Source organism: Vigna unguiculata, chromosome 1 (genome assembly GCF_004118075.2).
Source record: "Vigna unguiculata cultivar IT97K-499-35 chromosome 1, ASM411807v1, whole genome shotgun sequence".
Taxonomy (NCBI): Eukaryota; Viridiplantae; Streptophyta; class Magnoliopsida; order Fabales; family Fabaceae; genus Vigna; species Vigna unguiculata.
In genome coordinates, this window is record NC_040279.1 from 11,620,814 (window position 1) to 11,638,936 (window position 18,123).

General features: G+C 32.2%; 1 protein-coding gene across 1 annotated transcript; it reads right to left on the reverse strand.

Annotated features, from left to right (window-relative positions):
* Positions 1-9,928: 9,928 nt before the first annotated feature.
* LOC114188206 (probable aspartic protease At2g35615) lies at positions 9,929-11,224 on the reverse strand. The gene has a single exon (XM_028076770.1). The coding sequence runs from the start codon at positions 11,222-11,224 to the stop codon at positions 9,929-9,931; it is 1,296 nt and encodes a 431-aa protein (XP_027932571.1).
* Positions 11,225-18,123: the final 6,899 nt, after the last annotated feature.

The following is an 18,123-nucleotide window of genomic DNA, read 5'->3' on the forward strand; positions in this document are numbered from 1 at the left end:
AAGTGAAATCCCCAATGGACATTAAGATAGCAAGCTATCTAGATGTGAAGGTTTCTTTCACAAAGCTCAAGAGAAGAAGATGATGGATTGATTCAAAACAAAAAGGAAATGGAAAGCAAATAAACCATAGAAAACCAAGAACAATTAAAGGAAGAAGAAAACATAAAATGGAAAGGAAAGAAATGGTAAAAATGTAAGAAGCACGCCACTACAAGGCTAGGCTAGAAGCCATGGCAACCTTGAAGATGAGTGGATGTGTGCCGCCACTTGCTATGCAAGATGAGGCTTAAAAGTATTCTCTCCCAAGGGAGGAAACTCTCACAAATGGTTGAGACACAACAGTGTTTTTACTTCAAAATGTTCAACCCTTTTACATGTCTAGGAGCACCCCGTATATAGAAGAGTTTAGGGGCCTCTAAGCAAATAAAAGATACCTAAGCATGTCTCTACAAAAACCTAACTCTAGCTTCTAGAAACTAGGTCAAATAAGGTTACAAAAATGAGAGACAAAAGAGCCAACTATGGTGTGTGCAAGGCTAATTTCGTTCTAGCACAAAAGGAGATAAAGAATGTGTCTCATATGTCTCCAAAAAGTGCCAAAGTGTGCTAAAAACAAAGGAGACCAAAGGTACATAGGTACACTTGTTTTATGCCTTTTACTTTATGCTTTATGCCTTTGCTTTACTCTCTCATCCACATCATTTATGCTCCCCAATCACCATGCGCCACCTAGCATTGCTTTCTTACTCCTAATTAACCTACAAAGCAAATAAACATAGATTAGCATGTTGGCTTAAATCAAGTCAACTATAGTCAACAAGTCAAACCTAGTCAAAAGTCAACAAGTCAACTAAAGTTGATTCAACTAAGTCAACTTAGGGAATCAAAAATAACAAACACAAATGAAAGGGATGAAGGATTAATGAACTTCCTTTCTAAACATGCTTAGTCTTCTTAAGCATGTGCCTTCATCCTTGGTTGGGGTCAATCCTTCATCATTGTATGATTTAATTGAGTGTGTGTATGCTGGAAACGTGGTTTGATGTGATTTTATGCATTTGGACAACTAGATCGAGACTTGGGTAAATTAGGATTCTCGTAGGTGTAGGAAAGCCTAAGTTTTTACCCAGGAACTAATCCACCACCTAGCAACACCTGTTTGTTGCCAAGCGACAGCTAGTGCATAGAGGCACTTTATGTGTTGGTTGTGATGGTTGTTGGTTTGGGTTCTCTTGGGGTTCATTCTCAATCATGAAAAAAGGTATGATGATAAAATGTATGGAATTGTGAAGTGGTGTGTTTAATATGTGATTTATAAACATGAAATCTGAAGGCGTGATGATGGTTGTCTTGAAAGGGGTTGGAGTATTAAAATAAATGGAACGTTGTAGTGTGATGTTTAGCATAAGTTTTGGTCTCACATGAGTTGTATGCATTGTTTAGCTTTTGTCTTGAAAGTTCTTTTAGCATGTTCTATTTCTTGTCAAAGTCAGTTTTTGGCATCTAATAAGTAGTGAAAATATATGGGATTGATGCATATGAAGTATGATAGTGTAAGTTGAGTTATGTTTAACTTTATGGACATTTTTTCGTATTTTGGATGTGTGCCTAGAACGTTTGAGGTGTTGAAACATGTGGTGAAGTGAAAAAACTAGAAGTTGCCATGCTACTGGTGTAGCACCTGGTAGTGCAGAAGAAACTGTCAAGCGATAGGGTAACCAAGGATGTCCCTAGAGCGTGTGGCGCTCGGTGACGAGTTTGGACCACAAGGCGGTCTGCACTACAACTTCACCTGGCAGCGTTTAGGCTGTGTCAGGCGATAATGCAGTGGCAGTGTATGTTTGTGTTGAGTTTTGCATGCCTCATGGTAGTGGTCCTTGGTCTGGGATATGCTTGCATGGATTACGAGTAGGGAGGTTCGTGATGGAGTTGGAAACGCGTGATTAATACGAACGGGGAGGTTCGTATTGGATGTACTCTTGTGTGGGGATACTAGCAGGGAGGTTTGTATGTTTTGAGCTCACACTCGAGGATGTTATGAGCGGGGAGGTTCATAACAGGATATGTTCATGCATGTTGAACTAGGAGTGGGAAAGTTTGTAAAGGTTGGACTATGAACTGAGAGGTTCGTAGAGTTAGACCACGAGCGAGCAGGTTTGTGGAAGCATATTGAATCCTTAAGACAATGATTGAGTATGTGATAATCTTATATAGGTTATGAGATTGGAGTTATTATGTACCTTCTAGTTGTGTTTGGCGATGATCGTGTGACTTGTCACACAGGAGCATATGTGATTTTCTAGGTAAGGATGGCGATGCATAGAGATGGAGTGAGGGATAGCTATTGGCTTTTATATAAGGAAATTGATTTTGGATATTTTATAATTTTTCTTTATGTTGGATTTTAGTTTTCAGATTGTAATAAAGCATTTTTGAAGTATCCTTACTTTATTCGCGGTTAAAGATTTTAAATTTTCTCGCTTTTTTAGGAATAATATTTATGTTTAGATTTAGTTTAAATTATAATTTTTTGTTATTAAGTAATATCCACCTACGATGTTACATTTATTGCTTTTACCACTTAATCTTTAATAATATCCTAGGAAAATTTTATGAAACTGAAATTGAGACCAGTAGGTCCTGGACTTTTAGTACTCTCACAGTTCTAAACTTCCTTCTTAATTTCCTCTTCAGAAAATCTTCTTGCGAGAATAACATTATAATCCTCGCTAAGGGTGGGAAACATATTATTCAGTGTGACTTTCTTCCCTGAAGTTTCAGTCAATCTATTTTGAAAACACTTTTTGACCTCTATTTTGACTGTTCTTGGTACCTCGCACTACTCATCCTGAATTCTGATTCCCTTAACCATATTCTTCATTGTCCTCCATGTAGTTGTCATGTGGAAAAACTTTGTATTCAAATCACCTGCTTTTAATCAATTTGATCAAGATTTTTGTTTCTGAATTGCTTTTAAACTAAAAAAATAAATATATTAAAAAAAGCAAAAAACCAGGAATTGACACGAGGCATGTACTGTTCAAAAACGTTAACTATTTAAACATCATAAGTAAAAAGGACATAAATTGACCAAAATTTGACGAAAATGAGGACCTAATTGAACACAAAACGAAAATGAGGACCAAATTAAATAAATGTTAAGACTCTGGCAAGTATATCAGATCGCGCAAGTAGTAACCGGTAAGACCAGGATATCGTTTCCCAAGAGACTCATGTATACTAAATAATCGTGCAATTAATAACTAATTTAAATTAAAGAATGAATTCATAATTTGGGTTTTTGTGTGCAAGAAAGTAAATATTGCATAAACAAGTAAAAGGTGAACTTGGATATTTGAAACTCTAGAAACTAGAAAAGACTAGAAATGAAGTTGAGTGAAATTGTTGGGGTTAGATTTCACCGAATTCACTATCATGTATATAAAACACTAAAATTCTTCTCCATTAAATTACTAATGTCAACTCAGAAGTCTACTCAAACCCTAATCCCTTAGTTGAATGAGCCTAAGTTTCCTTATTAAGAGTCAATTCCTTGAATCTCTAAATAAGCAAACTCGCTTTATGCACTAGGGTTTAAGAATACTAATGGATCAAGCTCCATTCCTAGGTACAAGTTCCATTAAGTATCTTGTTCCAATTCTAGGTTTCAAGATATATTTTTCAATACCTAATGACCCAAATATCATGCAATGGATGGTTAAAACAAAGCAAGCATTAAGTAAAGAAACAAAAATACTAGCAATTAATGGAAGAAGCATATATATATACATATATATATATATATATGTATGTATGTATATATATATATATGTATGTATGTATGTATGTATGTATGTATATATATACATACATACATACATACATACATACATATATATATACATACATACATATATATATATATATATATATATATGTATGTATGTATCTATATATATATATATACATATACATATATATATAGATACATACATACATATATATATATATATATACATATATATATATATATACATATATATATATATATATATACATATATATATATATACATATATATATATATATATACATATATATATATATATATATATATATATAAATCATCCACAGATACATGAAAGTTCAGTGGTTACATCTAACTCCAAAAAAAAAAGGGTTTAGCTCTCCATTATCATTGTAACATCCCTGACAGGGATGTTACAATCATGGAGCGCCCAAGCTTACAAAATGGAATTGGAAGAGGGAGGAGATACAAAGAGGAAGAAGGGATAGTTCTCACTAGCCCAAGCAAACCTCCAAGCGCTCCAAAATGTGTTGCTCGACCTCCAAAACGTCTAAGATGATTTTCCCCTTACAAAAACAGAAGAAAAAAGGGCCAACTTGCCACATCAGCGAAAGTGGCGCTTGGCGGAAGCCTCCCATCGCCAGGCGTAAGCAAAGAAGGAGAAAGTGAAATCATGCAGGAGTCGCCCCCAGGTGCCGCCAGGCGGTGTGCCCCTGGAGCTCTCTAGCTCCTGGCGCTGAACGTTGTCCGTTAGGCGTTGACTGCCTGGAAGTGGCCTAGCGCCTGGCCCTGGCCCTAAACTACCCAACACTACATGTTGCTTTCTTTTTATGACATTTTTTATCTTCTCCTTGCTATTATGGGTCACTCATTTGTCTGGGTTTTTGGAACAAAGCTTCTAATCTATAAATAGACAAAAAAATGGAGATTAGTGGTATATTTAGATCAATGTAACCCAAAATGTATTTATTTACAAAAGTAAGGTAAAATTGAGGATTAAATAGATTAAAAGTCATAGAAGAGTTGATTTTGTTAATAAAATGTAACTTAGATAATGGTAAAAAATTAACATTATCAATAGTCTTGTGGGTGAAATGGCACAATTATTAGTTTGGAATATGTAAGAACAAATGAAATAAATCACACCACTATTCGTACATAAGTCTCACACCTTTTCTCTTTCATCCACACAACTCCTCTCGATTTTCTAAATACCCACTCATTCATTCACCATAAATAAATAAAAAATCTTCTCTTTTTTGAAACTACTTCCTAAACTTTTCCCTATCACGGAGAAACAATGCAAGACTACACTAAATTTCTCATTCGCACATTGTCAAACACAAACCACACACCCTTAAAAAAATGGTAATCACAATACCTTCAAACAATAATTTCGAAACATGAAAAACAACATTCAGATTCATGGTTGATCATCATAACCCCAAAAGAAACAAAAGAAAAATGAGGGTTTAGGGGACATAATGCTTACCCAAACTGATACATCACAACGACACAACTCGTAAACCAGTCTTCGAAACTCGAAGCTGCGACCTACTACGGCAAAACATGAATCCTCTATTCAAGACTGTGTTGCGCGAAGAAGACTAAAAGTTGGAGCGGGAAAGGTTGAACTTTCATGAATAAAAATGAGATAAAAGAGTGGAATGCGAAAAGATGGGAGGCAGCAAAGTGCAAGGAGTAAGAGAAAGTTGTGCAACTTTCATGAATAAAATAATACACCGTGTTTGCTATAATACAACTTTCAGCTTTTCTTTAATAAAATAATATTTCCATTTTATGTTCCCTTTTGCGTCAGACAAACCCTTATACCCAAATTAATAGTAACGTGGGTTGAGCCCACGCTATACCATCCCTAATATAATGCATTTCTTATACAATGACACGTGGTTTAATAATGAATTTTTTGAAATTTAATTTACATGTGCGACTTATTATGTAGGTCATTAAAAAAACTACACGTGGTGCACTTTTTTTTTCATCCGCACTTTTTTCTTCTATTATTTTAAAATTTTAAATAATATTTTAGAGTGGGTTAAAGGTGTGTTAGGCCCATGCTAACTTTTTTGTATTTTATTTTTTTCTTTTGCTTCTTTATAAACCATGTTAATGGAATGCTATTTGCTTCCTACACCATGCCAAACTAATATATGAAAGTTATTTTCATGTTTTCTTGTAGTGATACGTCATTAGTGTACTTCGTAAAACATGTTACTTATACCACTATTCATGGACCTTACGTGGTTTGACTTTGATCCAAAACACTAATTACCTTATAATTGGATTAATGCAAATAATCTTGGGTTTAATTGTTCTTAATAGGAGTGGTCTCATCTTGGTTAGTTGGTGTAAATCGAATGCATATCATCCTAGAGGATCGACATGTATTTGTCCAAGCTGAGTATCTTGAAAGGCGAAGGAGTGTGCTGAACTTATACAGTCCAATAAAATATATCATAACTCACACGATGTAGTTATTAGTTTAGGCACACATTTTAAAACGATATTTTAGTAATTGATTGAATCGTAGTCGAATGACGACATGCATTAAAATTATTATTCTAACTACTTTAATTAAATAAGACTACCAGTAAATCAATGACCCACATTATTTTCATATAAACGTAAGATACAAATAATGTAAGTAAATTTGGTCAAAATGAATTTATCTTTATGAACCAACGTAAATAACGCTTTCCATTAAAAATATACAACTTTTATTTAATAAATTATGTTTCCACAGTTTATGAATTCCCAATCTCCATGCTCAAGGAATGGTCAATTTGTATATTAAACGATATAGCCCATCGAAACTCTAAAAGACCATGAAGAACAATTTGTTTAATTATTTTTTATTTTATCCTTTCGCTTTGGACGTGCTGCTAAATGATTTAACGAAGGCTATATTATATCACTATAATTTATGGTGATAATTTTTAAAGATAGTGTTCAAAGTTTCTTCCAAAAGCATTGTCCATGAATTACGCTACCGAAGCTATAATTTAGTACACGTCTCAATTTTTGACTTTGAGCAAATTGCCATAGCTAATAATATTATGCCGTTCCAAGGGTAGTCCATTATCTTAAGAAGTTTTATGTTAATTGTTCACGTACAAGATTATACAAAGATTTTACACTATTTTGTATTGTTCTATTAATACTCTCTTCGGTTAATATGTTGGACGACTTTTTAGTAATATTGTGATTTGATTCTTCTTATCCACCGACTAAATATTTAACTTGATAAATTCTTCTGCACAAAAATTAAAACATATATGTCGTTAAATAAATTTTTATCGTTTTTTTATCGGTAAAGAAATATATTGATTGCGGAGCACTTAGGATGCTCCAACTCTTATACATATCCCAACACAGTCAAACAAATCTTTGCTAATCTTGAAATCAATATTCACAAAAAAAACTCAACTTGATACTCTATGAATATAGCCAGAGTGAATTCATGGAATTATTGCTTCATTCTATGCTATTCAAAAATAACTTGTTAATACAATGTAGGGGCCTCTAGCCCCATTGTGTAAAAGTCATCAACATGAACTCAACTGTAAAATGCGTTTGCTAAGACCACCTGTAAGCAAAAAACAAGCCACTCTAGACCCTAAAGTCTAGGTTATAGATCTAATAGTTATGTATAGATAATCTTATATATTACTCCTATCACAGGCAAAGATGTTGTGACAAGTTCCTAGCATATGGATCTTAAACAAAGTATGAGACATATGTGAGTGTAAAATGATTAAGTATCCATTTAGATTGTATTGATGTTAATCTTATTCATTTAGAGGAATTTAAAGATTGTAAACTATATAATCAAATATACAAAGTAATATTAAATCAAATTGTGAGACTTATGCATAAAAAAACTCATTTCAATTCATTTATCAAACTCATCATTTCGTTGCTTCTTTAACTTCTAAGACATGAGAGAATTATAAAGATAAATGATGTAGCCTTTAAAAAATCGACAAGAATTTGGACATTTTGATTCAATCTGGATCACTGAAAGCTTTAAATTGAACTTTATTAACAAGAAAAATTCCTCATCCAATAACTTGTTTGAGATACTAAAGGATGCAAAAAGAAGCCTAATGATTCCAAGTAGTAGGAGCTGCAACAAATTAATTAAGATGATGAACAACATGAGTTATGTAGACAAGTTTTTCTATGAGTCTTTTATAAAATAAAAAATAAAAAATTATTCAATAGTGCTAGAATCGATACGTAGAGTAAAAACTGATGTAGAGATAAGCATTCTTGCTTCACTATTGAGAACAAGGGTGTATTTTCTCAAACGCGAGTGTATTCCATTCTTGTTCTTGTCACCTCAAAACCAAGTAAATAAACAAGTAAATATGTTAAATCTCCTAGATTTTTCATTTTAAAAGTTTGATAAAGAAAAAAAAGTAATGTTATTGCAGAAATGTCATTTCCTATCATAATTACATCATCAACATAAACTAATAAGGCTGTTATTTTTTAGCCAAAAATTTTTAGAAATAAATCAACATAGGCTTTATTGAACTTATGTGTGAAAAGAAAATAAAAAACGTTGCATATCATTGTCTACTACCATAATTAAAACCATAAAGAGACTTATGTAAATGTCAAACTTGATTTTTTGTTATGTTTCAAACCTAAGGAAAATTTCATGTAAATCTCCACATAGAAAAACATTATTAACATCCAATTGTTAAAAATTTATATATATATATATATATATATATATATATATATATATATATATATATATATATATATATATATATAAAAGAATTGTTGAAGAGACCCCTGATTCAATTATTAAGCTCAACGTAAGCTGGCGTGCAGCATAATCGAATCATAAGCGTTTTCTAATCTCTTGTTTCGATAGTAGAGTGATCGTTACTCTCCCAATGGCCAGGAAATGTAACATATCCAAACGTTGAAAAATACATTTCCTCTTATTTTATTTTATTTTTTTATCAATTTAATGAGGCATACGAATGAATTTATTTATTTTTATAATAATTATTTTGAAAAATATATTTAATGTTTTTGTTAGTTAATATTGTAAAAGTGTGTGCACTAATAATATGTGTAAATTTAACTATATATCAAGATGGAAATGAAAATATAAGATAAAAAAAAATTAAACCAATTAGAATTGAACAACATCGATAAATAGATATGATATAAAATTCAATTGTAAATATCTGTCTAGCAATATTTCAATTCCGATAGTAAAAGTTTTCCTTTTATAAGCTTTTGTGTATATGTCATAGATATGAAGCAATTATAATGCTTTTTAGTCTTTTATGTAATATAAAATGTGGAAAAATACTTTGAATATGAGATAAATCATTTTAGGAGAAAAATATCTACTTTATATACTAATATAATGTAAATAATAAATAAGTAGAATAAAAAATGTGAAACGAAATGTTTTAAAAACAATAAGTACAATTAGCAGTTTTTGGACTTTTAAATTTTAATAGAATACATCTTTTTAATGAATTAGCGAACAAGAAATTTAAAAAAAAAAATTATATTTTTCATTAAGCGAACAAGAAAAAAAAAAAGTGTTTACATATTTTTAATTAATTACCCAACACAAAAGAAAAAAGGAAGTGTTTATACATTTTCTGAATTTTATGAAAAGTCTAGAGAATTATCATATCTTAACATATATTTTTGTTTTTTCCAAAAGTATAAATAATGTACAAAACACGATAAAATATTAAATATGAAGATTTCTTATTGAGAAAAATTGTAGAGGATTCTGTTCGAAATTAACCCAATATTAGCTTAGTTTGTTGCTTCTAAAAGTTAACTCTTAAAGAATAACTCCTATATAACAAATCATTTGAACATATAGAACTAGTTGATTCATAGGAGCTGATAAACAAAACCATTTCCAAAATTAACACAAAATTCAATTCAGACTATAGTAGACATATAAGTAGAGGCATCACATATCACCCTACGAGCAGAGTTCCTACCTAGTTAAGTAAAAGACTATAAAACAAAGAACACAACCTTTTTCTTATCGAAATAACCTAGATTAAGAAAACAGTGTAGGGTCTGCAAGGATAACAAAGCCAGTTAATAGCTGCTGCAATTGGTAGGAGCAAAGGAAACTTTTTTCTCTCCAAGGTCATACTCCACTTGAAAATTAATCTGTGCCCAGTTTCCAAAGATAGAAATACCAGTGGTGGGAACCACTGTCATGCAAATCATGTTGTTGTCCAAGGCAATGAACAAGTTGTTAGGGTTTAGCACAACATCAGCTCCAGTGAAATGAAACACAAATTCAGGGAAATTCATGCTGGAAGGGTTGCTGACACAAAACTCAAATGGGTTTGGAGCATCTTCAGCAGCCTCCACATTAAATGCTTCCTTAACAGAACTTATGAAATCAGCATAGATTCTCTGTTCAAGATGTGTCAGTATTGGCACTGAATCAATGATTATGTTGCCACCAGATTGACCAGTCAACATCTTTTTTTGACCAACAGTTATACCCTCAAGGTTGAGGAGATAATAAGAGGGCAAAGAAGGGTTGATTATGAAGGGAGTGGACACAACCCCATTTGTTGGAGCTTGATTTGGATTGCTCCCAAATCTCAATTTCCCAGTGGAGGTTGAACTGAAGGGAACCATGCAATAGGAAAATTTGTGGCCAATTTGGTCACCAAGTTGTGAGGCAAGTGACAATGGGCCTGGGCCAAGGCCCACAATGCCATTGGCCTTGCTGCTTATCTCAAAGGTGAAATTGCTGTAAAAGGCACATCCGAAAACTGATTCTGGAAAGGTTGCAGCTTGGCCCATACCCGTTGACCCAAAACTAACAGTGTCAGAGCTCAATTTCCCAATGGTGATTGAACTCTCGCCATATTGTTGAAGGTAAATGCATTGCTTAGAGTTCCCACAATCACGTTGGTTTTGGGGGATGAGTGTGCATGCTTGTGAATCACATGCAACGTCCATGTACGTGGAAGATTGAGTTGGATCATACAGAGGTGCATCTTGGGGGTAACATGTTTTACAAGGGGAACATTGGACCCAAGAGAGATCACTCCCTGTGTCAAAAATTGCAAGCCTTTCAACTTGTGGGGTGCCTAAGGAGAATCTCATGAGGTATTCACCATGGTCAGGAACAGGAGTTATGGCACTTTCAGCAGAGGAAGATGAGGAGGAGGAGGAGGAAGGTGGTGAAGGTGAAGATGGTGATGGTGGTGATGGTGGTGAAGATTCATTTTGACCTATGAAGTCAAGTAGTTTTGATCTTGCAATGGATCGCATTGCAGCACCTTTCACTAGCTCGGTTTGAGTCATTTTGGAGTTGTACAGAGGGGACATGGGAGAGTGGCGTGGGATGAGATCAATGCTAAAACCCATTAGGGTTTTGCTAGCATCAACCAACAACACACTACAAAATGAAAAGATTAACGTTGTGACCACAAAGGGATGCATAATGTCTGCGAACTGAAAGAGGAAAATGATTGATAGAGCAAGAAAGTGGGAAATGGATGGTGGGGAAGAGTACCTTGTAGTGCTTCTATTTATAGTTTTTGAGTTGTATCTATCAAGAAAGCTTTTTCTGTTTCGAAGTGACAAGATAGTTTTATAGTTTAATGAAACAAAATTTTGATTCGTGCAATATTGTTGAGTTACATTTTACGGTGACTTTTTAAATGTGTTCACTAGTTAGTTTGTCTTGTTCTTGTCTCGTTGTGTGGACGGCACCGAGCGGTGAGATTCTTCGATTTCGGTGTTAGGTCTTGTAAAAACAAAGTTGTGAGAATTGAAGTAAATAAAAGAGAATTTTGATATCAAATTCAAAGAAAAGGGTGTATCATGAAATTTTTTTTAGTATAGCAAACAGAAATTTACTTTAATGAGGAGTTAATAAAACTGCCTGAAGAAATTTTCTACAGTGATTTAATTACGAATTATTGGATATATTTGGATCAATTTTTCTATGAACAGTTCTATAAGTAAAAAAGAAAAGAAGAAAGGAGATGGGTTTCTTTATAATCTACAAAAATTAGTTTATAAATTAATTAAAGTAAGAATTTAAGAAACTTATACTAGAAAATTCAAAAAATATTTATAAATAAGCATGTACATGTTCAAAAAATACTTGTTATGCCATATATAATTTTATTAATTTTTACTATAGTAAAAATCAAATTATAGTTTTTTTTTTCTTAATATCATTTTGCTTTTACACTAACTACGTATCTCATTGCATAAAGTTAATTATATATGTAAGGCCCAATTATTTTTTCCCCAATATTTTAAAGTTGTCTTAAACCAGTTGGGCCTAAAGGCTGGCCCATAGGGTGCCAAGGCCCCTAAAGCATCCAAGGTCTCAGGGTGCCAAGGCCCCTAAAGCATCCAAGGTCTCTCATTCAACTCTCACTTTGCAAAACAGCCCCTTCTCATATGCTTTTTGTTCCTTTCACAAGCTCTACTAGGGTTTGGTTCCTAGTCCTCTTCCAGCTAGCTCAAATCTATTTTCTACTCCATGTTAGTCAATTCGCAGCTCATGCTCTTTTCCCTTCAACTTATTCTCATGGTTCCAACTAGGATTCGTACTAATAAACCCATTTAAATTTGTTCCGCTATACTTTTCCATCTCTTTAGTCTATTCCAGGAGTTGTTGTGCTCCGCAGTTGGTGTCAAAGTCCTTTGTTCACCCTTTCTAGGTAAGGGAAGTTAGAGTTCTTTAAGTTTTGTAGTATATTGCTTGTTTGATTGGTGAATCGTGTTTCAAATGTTTGGTTGATGTTGTGCTTGCATGAAATCTGAGCTGGGTATGACTGGAACTGTGTTTTGAATGTTGCTCGCGTGAAAAACAGGGAGACCTGTTAAACTCGCCTAAGCAAGTGGGCCTTTCGTCCAAACGAGGAGCTCTCGCCTAAGCGAGAATAACAGTGGCTCGCCCCTCTTCTTTTTCGAGTTGTCGCCTGAGCGAAGGCCTCTCGCCTGAGCGAAGGCCTCTCGCCTGAGCGAGAGCAATCTCGCCTGAGCGAGATGGGCTAGCTTGAGCGAGAACTCGAAGTGCCCCCTGTTCGAAATATCGCCCAGGCGAGAGCTGTTAGGTTGAGCGAGGGATCCCTCTCGCCTGAGCGAGAGCTGCTGGCTTGAGTGAGGTTGACGGTAGTGTGCTTGGAGAATTGTATGCTTTCATGTTTGTAGTGGTTGATGGCATGATTTATTTGACTTGGCCTATATAAAACATGAAAAGTGTGAAATGCATGTATTATGTAAGTTATGGGCTGGAATTTATGAGCTTAACATGAGAAAATGTGTGAATCAAGGTTTGTTGGTTGATTGAATATTGGTATAAAGCTGGTATGCATGAGAACTCGATATTTGATTGGTGAAACATGGATAAGGTATGGATAGAACGTAATTCCATGACCCTCCTGGTGAGAGTTAATAGTGGTACCTCATTTAATGGACATAATTCCATGAACCTCGTGGTGAGAGTTCATGGTGGTACCTCATCAGATGGACGTAATCCCATAAACCTCGTGGCGAGAGTTCATAGTGGTGCCTCATGTAAGGACGTAATTCCACGAAGGTTTCGTGGTGGTGCCTCAAGGCCAAGATGTAATTCCACGAAGGCCTCATGGTGGTGCCTCATGTAAGGACGTAATTCCACGAAGGCCTCGTGGTGGTACCGCACTGCTATGACGTAATTCCACGGATCTCGTGGTGGTGCCTCATTATGTATCCAGATACTCAAGTCTTGGAGTCTTAAATGGTTTGGTATCACATGTGTGGATGACTGTTATTTATGCTTGACTTTGAAATTGCATGTTGAGTGTTATGATATAAGAATCTTTTACACTAGCTTACCCTTCTGCTTGTTTGTATATTTGTGTGTGATTTTTTTCCTTTGCGATGATCATCAATTTTGTTGATGTGAGTAGATGTGAGAATCCCTGACAGTGGTAATAACAATAGGGATGTTGTAGCTTGATGATTATAGACAGGTATTGAGCTCATTATGGAGCCCACAGCTGGAGGAGCTTTATTAGTTTATGATTCCCTTGTCCTAGACAAGACCTTGTGCTACTTTGAACTATTGTACCTTGTTTTAGGCAGTGTGGTGCCTCTTTTTGTATGGATATGTTTGGTATAATGTAGACCTTCATATTCCAAACTCCATACTCTCTAAATATTTATGTACGCGATGTTTCATTAATTTGAGGTTATCCAATTTTTGGGACGTTACAATATAAATCACATGAAGGTATTTGACTCGATCGATGACCAAAGTTTAAACAATATTATTTGGTATGAGATTTTTTTTTTATATTCTCACATTAATAAAACATACCGTTATTTCAGTGTCTATAAAAGATAAATTGCTCTCATTGTATACCCTCCTAACATAAAACAAAAATTTATTATGTATGTGTTTTATTTCTCCTCTTAATTTAATCATGTTGTATCTGTCACCTTTTACACTAAAAACATTTAAAGTAAAATTATGAAGAAAGATATTCAACAATTACTTATAAAGGGGAAACTTAAAAATTAAACAAATATAGTTTTGATATCTTATATACGATAAAGTATTAAAAAAAATTATTAACTAATAAATATGGACTACTAATATAATAAGTAATAATATAATATTCGTATGACATCATTAATTGTCAAGTTGGACCTTAGGAAGAAAGTTATTAACATCAAACTAAAGTTGACAAATATTTTAGTTTTATATGATAAAAAGGATAAAAAATTGAGGTACAGAAAGACGTATTTTATCTCAAATGTTTATTAATTACCCTTTTATCACGTAAATCACTATTTTGACTAAATTATTACCCAAAATCAAATTGTACGCATTTTAGTGTTGTAAAGACAAAACACACAAAAAAATAAATCTTAAGGGACTAAAAGCCTCTAAACAATATTTTAGATAGACCAAAATTAAAACTAATTTTATCCAAACTAAGTGGGTAGAGCAGTTAGAGTTGATGTTCAAACAGGAAAAGGATCGACCCGGTTTGATATTATTGAGTAAAAACACTATAATTCGGTTAATCTGCTATAAATTTTAATTTATTTTTTAATTTTTATTATATATTTTTTATGTTTAAATGTTTTTGTGGAGTTGTGTTGTATATGAATTGAGATAAATAAACCCAGAATGATAACTTATGATTTTGAAGTAATTTTATACAAATACCAAACAGGAAAAAAAAATATACATTTTTTATACAGGAGATTCTTACATGGTTGGTTAGATTGAGCTTAATACAGATTATGCAACATGTGGCAATTCTGGTTTGGAGCATGGACTGGTCTTTTTAGGAGTAGTATATTGGAGATTTTTCTGCTTTTTTAGGACGTTGAATTTTATTATATGCAAAAATAATCTATTTTATTTTTGGCCGGAGAGTGACTCTATTTTATTTTGTAAGATAGAAAAAGTGTTTGCATATTTGTTCAAGTACGAATTTCAAATATTCAACTTACTAGACATAATTATTATGCAAATAAATTGACTTGTTTTGATTTATAGAACAAAATTTGATATAAATAATATGATATTATATCATTTAGGATCCCTCTTAATTTTTCTACGTCATAGATTTTTCAATTTTAAGATAGTTTAGTTTTAATGGAAGTTTTTGTATATTGACATCCATTTGATTTGGTCTCCCCATATTTATCGTTTTTGTTATTTCCTTCAAATAATATTTTCATGTGATAGTATATGATTATCTCGTGATTTAGAGTGTCACTACTTTACATGTCCAAGTACATACTAACACATGAATAAAAAAAAAATAACTTTATTTCATAATAGTTATTTTACTAAATATGTTTTAAAATTTAAAGTACAACAGGTTATATATCTTTAGCTTTATTTCTTATTTTATACACCCGTACTTTATTATATAAAAAATTTAATATTTATATTATTTAAACTATATTAGAAACACATATATTTATATTTTTAAGTATTACATTTTATTCCTTAATTTTTAATGAAAATTGCAATTAAAACTTTGATCTAATTTAATATCAACTTTAGAAATACTTGAATTAAGTTTTTTTAATCAAATTTTGTTAAATTTATTTGATGTTTGAAATTCGTTTTTCAACTAACATTGAAGCTGAGATGTGTCAAATGATGTAAATAACTCAAATGCTATCATGAAACATTTTTAACTAACATTGAAACAGAAATATATTAAAAGATATAAACAACTCAAATATTATCATAAAACACGTTTGAAACGCCAACTAAACTTAACAAAATTGGTTAAAATAACTAAATTCACGCATTTATAAAGTAAGGAGAGTAAATTGGATCAATGTTTTGAAAATTGACTAATTTCAACTTTTTCTAAAAGTTAAGGAAAAAAATATTTAATTATGTTTTTAAATGTATACCAAATCAACTAATTAACTTTCAACGCTCAACCATTAAGTCAATATTTTAAATGAATCAATTAGTACATTGGTTTTTCAAAACTCTATATTTTGCCTATAAAGTAAACTCTTCTTATATTCGATCTTTGGCTATCTAAATTACTAAACGAATCCTTGGTTTAAAAGTAAATAACTTAACATCAAAGTGGCCACTGGTCGCATGAAAACATAATAGCCAAATTTGTTATATCATAAAAATCAGTAAATTGATGTGAAAAGCCAGTTTTATATCTTTAAACAAAACAGGGGCATTTCCAACTTGATTGCTTTTAAGTATAAACTAAAAGACACATATAGAAATCAATGTGGGGAAGCAGTGTAAGTTATATTTAGTAAATTTTAAGTGTAACACAATAAACTATGAAGAGCCACTAATGTAACATTCATGACTTTTAGGGAATAAAATTAAACCTTAACTTATTTAAAAAAAAAAATAGATTAAATGTTTAATTATTAAAACAACCCCAAAAACAGAATGAAAACCACATTTTCAACAACACTTAAAATTTTAATATAAACCTTAGTAAATGTGAGATTATGAAATTTTGGCATCTCTGTGTTAGAACATTAAAGTTTCATTAATAAGATATATTTTTTTTATAAAAATAAGGAAAAAAGTATATAAAAAACATGAAGGACTAACCCAAAACTCATGCACAAATAACAACTTTCGAAAGCTAATAATATAAATTCAAAAAGATTTAAACGAATTATAAAAAAATAAAACTAATACTTTAACTCAAATATCAATTTATAAATAAAAAACTAAACTAATACTATAAATAAAAATATGATTTAAAAGATAATACTTTACTAAAAATAACTAATCAAAATTTTAATAAAAATAGTCAACAATAAACTTATTGAATATTTCAGATCAATAACATATGGTTAAAAAAATTAATATCAACTTACTCATGTTAACATTGGAAGATGTACCATAAAATCTTTCACCCAAAAGCCTCCTCTATACAACTTGTTCTGTGTATAAGCAAGTCTTTGAATGGATTGATTGTACTCTTATATATAAAAAAAAATTAAAAATATAAGTGGATCAGAATAAATAAACAACTAAAAATGGTTAATAGTAACGATTGTTTGACCTTACTCAGTTTTTATATTCTTCCCTGACACATGAAAAATTATATTATGATTACCATTATTTTATTCTCATCATTTATTTTTTGATGTGACTTAGTGTGGATTATTAATTCTTCAAAAGAAAAGATAATGTTATGTTAATCAATGACTTACACTAAACCACGTCCGTCAAGGAGTAAAAGATGAGAGTAAAAAAAGTGAGTCACATTACTGTTGTCCTATAATAATTGTCCTCTCCTTGAAAACATTTATTATTTTAAAGATAAATTTCATTTGCTTGGCAGATCTAGTAACCGTCTTTTTAATGACAGTGACAATTATTGTTGGGGAATCCAAGTGTGTTGTTCTATCTTCTACATATATTGTTGTTACATGGCCCAATTGCCCAATTGATTGCTGAGAGAGAGATTTGTCAGGTGAATCACTAATTTATTGAGCTCACACTGATTTAATTAAGAAAAATTTAAAAATGAGGTATTTTGTATGGGCTCTTAACCCATTCAGCCCATTATGCAATTTTAATATGCAACTCCATTCAGCCCATTATGTAATTTAAATATGCAACTCTTACATAACACTTGTTAAGAGAAAATAGAGTGAGAGATAGAAGTTGTGAGTGACTCTTGTGAGAAAATAAAACATAACCCATCAGAGAGAGTGAGGAAGAAGAAAAGAGCAATCAATATTGTGCGAGTATGTGCACAGAAGCTACCTTGGAGAGAATGTCCTAT

Coding starts and splice junctions, on each gene's coding strand:
- LOC114188206 (XM_028076770.1), bottom strand. CDS start 11,224: ATGGGTTTTAGCATTGATCTCATCCCACGCCACTCTCCCATGTCCCCT.